Below are 7,378 nucleotides of genomic sequence, written 5' to 3'. Positions count from 1 at the left end.
AAACATAGAGTCGTTGCGTGGGAGGCACATGGGTCATTCTTGCCGGTTGTATGTCTAGTCCGGTGGCATTGGGATTGCAGATCGGTGGATTTCCAGGCCAAGGGTGGGGCACGTGATATCAGTGGAACATTGGGCGACTCATGTAGATCTGGGATTTCTTTATCCGGACAAAAATGAGGGAAATGGTGGCAAGAATGCACTAAAAAACAAGAAAATGAGCCAAAAATAAGTGACATGAAAAAGAGCAAAAAAGAGGCCTCGAATACGTTCCATAATGGTGGCACGTCGCAGCCACACATGCCTGTGATAGCACATGAGGGCGAACACATCGGTGTGATGGCCAACGACGGTGAAGGATGGTAGTGGTAGAGCACGGTATGTAGATCTCTCTATTGTGGTACGTGCTTGTTTGGTGAAATTTGTTGAGGAGGTTTGAACAAAAATAACGCAAAAAGAGAGAAACAAAAATGAAGGGATAAAAAATGAGATATTCAAGAATTAGAAGAGTTGGAGAAGGTAAGGTATACATTACGTATAAGGTATAATGTTAGAGGAGTCACTTTATGTATTCCTCTCTCGTTTACTTAAAACTCTCATATTTACAAGAGGGTATATTGATAATGCCAAACTTGATGGTTGTCACGAACATTTCTTTAATTCCGAATTAAGGGAAGCAGTTAGCCATTTATTACCCTTCGACAAAGGAGCCGTACATAATACTTGGACCAAACTGATCACAATCCAATCCTGGCCCATTTAAAGGAATTAATACACGCCCACAATAATATATAGTACGTACATACGTACTCATGAAGTCCCAGCAGGAGATCAAGACTGCAAACAGTTTTAAAAAAGCTTTGTGAAACAAAATTAAACAAAATCATCCACAAAAAGAGGGAATTGGAGAAGGAAGATGATGATGGGTGATCATGTCAAGGCATCAAGAAGCAGTCATCATGATGAGGAGCCACTAAGTCCAGCAGCTCGGTTCTTTCATACGCCACGCTTTAACGTTTACATCATTGCCATCGTTGGGTGCAAGACAAGCCTCAATACTGACGTTGTTAAGGCTGGTTTGGAGCAAACATTGGTCAAGCATCCTAGATTCTCCAGCAAGATGGTAAGAAATGTACCGTACCTATAATTTCTTCTCTGCTTCTTAATTTGCTGTATGCATGGGGTTTCTGATCTGCTGCTTGGACGAAAACTATGGTTTACTCGATCAATGCCATAAAGTAAACCATGCGGCGAGCGAAGTGGCATTTTGGGTAACCTCTTCACAGCCAACCATGAGGTTGGCATGACCACCTACACTTCAAAACATGCCCCTTTTCAAGCGTATAAAACCGTAAAAGCCATTTGATTATTCAATATTCTTAAGAACTGCAAAAATAATTTGTACAATTTCGTCTCTGCTTTTTATAAGCCAGCCACAGCTTGTACAATTCAATATTCTTAACGTATTTAATAATTTGTTTCTTGCTATTTCATGAAACAAATATATAATTAAAGGTCGTTGATTGCAACAAGTACTGCAAAAATAAAAAATGGGCTCAGACGAAAGTAAATCTGGAGGATCATATTATTGTTCCCGAATTGGATCCCAACATAGATTTTCCAGACAGATTTGTTGAAGACTACGTGTCAAATGTCACAAGAACTCCCTTAGACCTCTCCAAACCATTATGGGAACTCCACCTTCTCAACATCAAAACCTCAGATGCAGAGGCTGTTGGGGTCTTCAGGATTCACCACTCCATGGGCGACGGTGCATCCCTCATATCCGTTCTCCTGGCCTGTACACGGAAAACCTCTGACCCAGAAGCATTGCCTAGTGTTCCAGTGAAAAAACGAGCAGGTTCAACGTTTAACTCGCGGGGTGGATTTTGGTGGTACTTTTTAGCAATTTGGCTGTTTTTAAGGTTGATTTGGAATACTATGGTGGATGTCTTTCTGTTTGTGGCGACCACTTTATTTCTGAAAGACATGAAAACTCCGATCAAAGGTGCACCTGGGGTTGAGCTGAACGTAAAAAAATTCGTGCATCGGACAGTCAGCTTGGACGACATAAAGCTCGTGAAGAATGCAATGAACATGGTATGTACGTACGTACGTTGGTTCACAACATGAAGTTGGACACAATTACATATATGCCAATAATTATACTTTGATTTGGATGCATTCTAATTTCCAACTTCTTTGAATGATGTGGGATAATGTTGTCTATGATACAGTGACAAGCAAACTATATCAATGTTGTCGGATAATTAATGACACGATTAAACGGCCTCCTAATTTACTACTTCTGTTTTATCATTCAGCTATTTTTTTTCTTCTTCTTGCTTTTCGATTCTAGATTAAAAATCACTATACATGACCTTCTTGCATTATCTTTAAAAAAAAAAAATCAATCAATTAACGTAATAATGTAAATTAATTAAAAATAAATTCAATTTTATAATTTTCTTGTCAATTTTATACGATCCTACCTAATAAATAAAGCTTTTTTTTTAATCATAATTTTGATGTGGATGAATTTTGCAGACCGTAAATGATGTTGTTGCTGGAATAACTCAAGCTGGCCTATCGAGATATCTAAATCGTAGATATAGTAAGTTTCCAACAATTCTATAGACAATCATTTTGTGATATATCAGTGTATTGTTCAACCTCATTCATGCTGATCATGCATTTTTAAAGTGAAAAGTCCCCATTTGCACTTCTGCTCAAGCAATTATATATGCATGGGTCTATATCGATCATGTTTAGTTGTTGCAGTGAATCCCAAAGGAAGTAGCTCTTATCTGCTAGGAAAATAAAAACTTACTCATCATCTTCTAATATGCATGGTATTAAATGCTTGATTGATAAGTTGTCAATAATCATTAATTCCGGATTAGCAATGATGATTAAGACTATGATACTCATAATGATGATTAGACTATTTTTCAACATATATGTATATGTATAAGCTGCCGACATATATAGTTCACGCATCATGTACAGGTGAGGAGAAGAGAGATGGGCCAGTGAAGCAAAGCAATAGCAATATCCCCAAAGGTATCCGCCTTAGGGCAGTCATTCTCGTCAATCTCAGAAAGTCTGCAGGAATACAGGTAAATTATCTTTCTATCATAGTTTGAAAAATATAGCATCATCCCAATATGCATACCTTAATGCTACAATAAATCCAAACTCTTAAAAAAAGTAAAAACTCTAAATGAATAAGCATCAAATCATCTGCATACTTCTAACATAAATTTAACAGGATGTGGCTGATATGATGGCTAAGGGGTCGAAAATTAGGTGGGGCAATTTGATCGGATATATGTTCCTCCCATTCACCATTGCTTTGCAAGACGACCCATTGGATTATGTTTGGAAAGCAAAGGCTACCATTGATAGAAAAAAGCTCTCACTTGAACCTATATTCACAAATACGTGTATTGGGTTAGTGTTCAAAATATTTGGAACCAAGGTACGTACGTACATACAATCGATCTCCTTAGACCTAGCTAAAACTTCATTTTTATAACTCAAGCTAGTTATTGTCAAATAAATTATTACCAAGGAATTAATCATATATATCCAAATTCATACTTTGGACTAAAAAAAGTGAAGCATTAATCCCATATAAGTAATTAAGTTATTATATCATCACTTGCATACAAAATTGTGGAAGTTCTTTCGCGCATGTTGCACTAGCAATTCAGTTTGGGGCTTATTAAGCATTATCATTCTGGGGGTGGTACTCTCATTTGCTTTATGTGGATGATATTTTGATTTTTGTCAATAGTGAAAAATTGTCAATAAGGAATATCATGTCAACTTTGCACCGATACAAGGAGATGTCTGGATAATTGATTAGCCCAAGTAAGTCTACTATTCTTTTCTCCTCCAATATTCTGTTGGAAATAATGAATGAACTCAAAGTGATTTCCGTGTTTGAAGAAGGTGCATGGCCGTGTTTGTATCTGGGAGGTCCTCTTTATGTGGGGCGGTTAAAGATCAATTTATTTGATGGTTTCTTGGTAAGGATTTAGAAAAAACTAGCGGGATGGATGAGCAAGATTTTATCGTTTGGGGGGAAGATTTTGCTTATGAGACATGTGTTGAATAGCATGCCAATTCATATGTTATCGATTTTGAAAATGCCTAAGGCTGCTTTGTAATGCTTATAAGAATTTTTTTGGACTTCCTTTGGGGGTCTTCGATGGAGGCTAGGAAGCGTAAATGGGTTTCTTGGAGTCTGATTTAATTTGTAAGATAGTGGAGAAGGGTGGCCTTGGTGTTGAGATTTGGTGGAAGTACAGGACTCCCTATTTATGAAGTTCAGCTGTAAATTGCTTACGGGGGAATTGATGTGGGCAGAATTTTTTCGCCAAAAATACCTTCGCCGGGAGCATATTTACAAGGCTATTCAAATGAATAAAGGCTCACGGTTTTGGAGGGGTATAATGGAGGTAATGCCAAAAATTTTCTAGTATTCCAAGTGGTTGGTTGGGAATGGAAATCTTAATTTTTGGATGGATAAATGGGTAGGAATTGGTCTGCTGCAAGATTTCTGTCTGGTTGTAGGTAGTAACGATCAGTTGGTTGCTTATGTAGGGGTCCGAAAATTGATGTCATATGAGATTTGGTCCCGTCGGGAGTGTTGTAGCAAATTTGAGAGTCTGGTGTGCGGAGGAGAAATAGGCCAGATGTTCTGATTTGAGAGCATTCTTTGGAGGGGAATTTCACCACAAAATCAGCCTGGAAAATTTTTAGGAAACGTGGAATACCTTGTGAGTGGAGGAAGTGGTTGTGGCAAGATAATATACAAAAAACAAATGTCTTTTGTATGCTGGAGGAGAAAAAGATGAGTAGTTCCGACTGATGATGTGATTCAGCACCTGGCCATTCCACTAGCCTTTAAATGCCATTGTTGTTCAAGGCCTAATGTGGAAACTTTGCAGCATATTATATGTGAGGGACCGAGTGCTCAAGCAGTTTGGAAATATTTTGCTAATATTTGCCAAATAAGACTTTTATAGATCAGAAATTGGAGAGGTATGATGGCATTTTGGTGGCAGCGAGCAACAAAACAAACTCAGGTAGGATGGATTCGTGGTGCGCTGCCCATTGTAATTTCTTGGTCTCTATGGAAGGCTAGATGTTTGGCAAACACGGTTGCTGAATGTCATGCTTTATTAGATGGGTTGAGGCTTTATATAAATTTAAGACTTTAGGATGTCCTCGTAGAACCGAACTCCTTGGTGGTCATGAATTGGCTCGTTTTCAGAATTTGTCGACTTTGGTTTCTTTTGAATTTTTGAGAGGAGATAAAGGAGATTTCCATGGAGATTCATGCATGTTTTAGGCATGTGTTTTGAGAAACAAATATGGTATTGGATTTTTTGTCAAATGAGGGGACGCTTGGAGTTAACACAAATTTTGTTGGTTTGGATTTTGAGCATACATGTACGGTTAAGAGGCTTGATTCGTATGGACCGGTTGGGGATGGTTTTTATTAGAGAGAAATGATTCTTTTTTGGGGGGTTTTTTTTTGTAACCACTGTGTTCCTCCTCCATAAGTGAGGATTTTTTAATAAAATCGGGGTATGGGTCTCTCGTGGACAGGGGGCCCTGACTTTTCAGGAAAAAAAAAGTAGATTTCGTTTAAAAAAAGTAATATTTTTTATAATTTCATGATATGATTCACTTTTTCACAAATGGACTGCATGAGGCTTGCATATTAAGACTTGTACAAATCATTATTAAAAAAAAATGAGTATATCATTGTAGAAAAAGAAAATTATCATCTGAGAGCTGCATGACAAGTTGCTTAATAATGTCACAAATTATGTTTGCATCATGGATATTTAACAGGTTGCTGCTGCTATAATATGCCGAGCACTCTCCAATATAACAATGGCTATTTCTGGAGTGGTTGGTCCGCAAGAAGAAATTAGCTTTTATGGCCATCCAATTGCTTACCTTGCTCCTACTGTTTATGGGGACCCAACTGTAAGTTATCCAATCATTATTTGAGATTGTGTTTGGATAGTGGAGTAACATGAGATCACTTCATTGCTATTCTATATTTTATCATTATTTTTTACTTACATTTCACTACTTTTTACTACTATTCTCTAGTAGTGTTTAATATTTTATAATTACATTTTTATCACTTTTTACTACTATTTACAGATCATATGAGATCATACCTCACTACCCAAACGTAGAATGAATATGTAATGCAGAAAGTCAATATGTTGAGCGCACATTAATTGAAGCAAAAGTCTTTGAAGTCCAACCTCGTGGCTTACAAATTCTAATGCTTTGTTATATGTTTTTCTCATGTTTCTATTGCAGGCATTGGTTGTCCATTATCAAAGTTATGTGAACAAGATGACTATTTCTTTGTCTGTTGACCCAAGTGTGATTCCTGATCCTCATGATCTCTGTAACGATATAGAGGAATCACTCAAACTCATCCAACATGCTGTAATCAATAAAGGACTCATCAAAGATGTTGTCTAAAGATTGATCTTGCGAGTCTAGAAGATCCACTCAAGTGGAAGTGATAAATAAAGGATGTTATTATATAGCTAATGTAAGAACTCAAGTGGAAAGTTCTCACATTAGCAGTGATGCATGTGTTAAAAAATGTGTGTTAAATAGAGCTTCTCTAACTAAGTGAGGCCTAAATTATTTATATGGACAGGAATAAATATTATAAAACGTGTTTGATATGTCTATCTTTTTTCCTATATGATATATCCATCATTTCAAATTGGTACGATGGCCTCTTGCCTCCTTAACCACCATTATATATAGGTAGCCACTTTCGCTTCTCCTACGCGCGCCATGCTCATAGTATATAAGGGGCCAAGGGCTTATTGAAATCCAAGCATGGAAAGGTCCATGGCCATGTGATGATCTGAACTTTCTTTTGTACACATAAAAATGGGTCTAACGTTTTTAGATTAAAACCTATCATATCTGTTTCTAACAAAATTGGATGGTATCTATCATATATAAAAATATTTTAATTATTTCGCTCATCAACACAGTGGGAAATGATCAAAATATTCATTATTTTATATTAGAATGATGCTATCCATTTCATTTAAAAGGAAGAAAATTATATTCCGATAGATTCATGATAGGATTCTTAAGTCTTAAAGTTTGAATTAAAACTTTAAAAAATTCTATAGTTTGAATCTAGAATTTGACTTATAGAGAATGAAATAACATATATAATGGTATATATCACTGTAGTTCACACCAAATTTTGGCACCATTGCCAGGGAGTGATTCTAGTTGATTTTTGTGCTTTTTGTGATCCTTATCTCGTTCTTGAAATTTTCAAAAAAAAAAAATCGTTAATTTTGAT

At 36.6% G+C, this 7,378-nt stretch overlaps 1 protein-coding gene across 2 annotated transcripts; it reads left to right on the top strand.

Moving 5' to 3' along the window:
* The first annotated feature begins 790 nt into the window (after positions 1–790).
* LOC122312468 (wax ester synthase/diacylglycerol acyltransferase 5-like) lies at positions 791–6,752 on the top strand. Of its 2 annotated transcripts, XM_043127081.1 has the most exons (7): positions 792–1,120; positions 1,513–2,097; positions 2,545–2,611; positions 3,007–3,116; positions 3,269–3,478; positions 5,869–6,006; positions 6,355–6,752. In XM_043127081.1, exons 1-7 carry the CDS (start codon positions 914–916, stop codon positions 6,520–6,522), a joined length of 1,485 nt encoding a protein of 494 aa, XP_042983015.1. In that variant the 5' UTR covers positions 792–913; the 3' UTR covers positions 6,523–6,752. The 2 variants fall into 2 exon arrangements, with proteins under 2 accessions (XP_042983016.1, XP_042983015.1); XM_043127082.1 differs by lacking the exon at positions 3,269–3,478 and having other exon boundaries at positions 791–1,120.
* Positions 6,753–7,378: the final 626 nt, after the last annotated feature.

Source organism: Carya illinoinensis, chromosome 6 (assembly GCF_018687715.1).
Source record: "Carya illinoinensis cultivar Pawnee chromosome 6, C.illinoinensisPawnee_v1, whole genome shotgun sequence".
Lineage (NCBI taxonomy): Eukaryota > Viridiplantae > Streptophyta > Magnoliopsida > Fagales > Juglandaceae > Carya > Carya illinoinensis.
The sequence above is the reverse complement of the archived record's forward strand: the minus strand, read 5'-3'. Positions and strand labels throughout refer to the sequence as shown.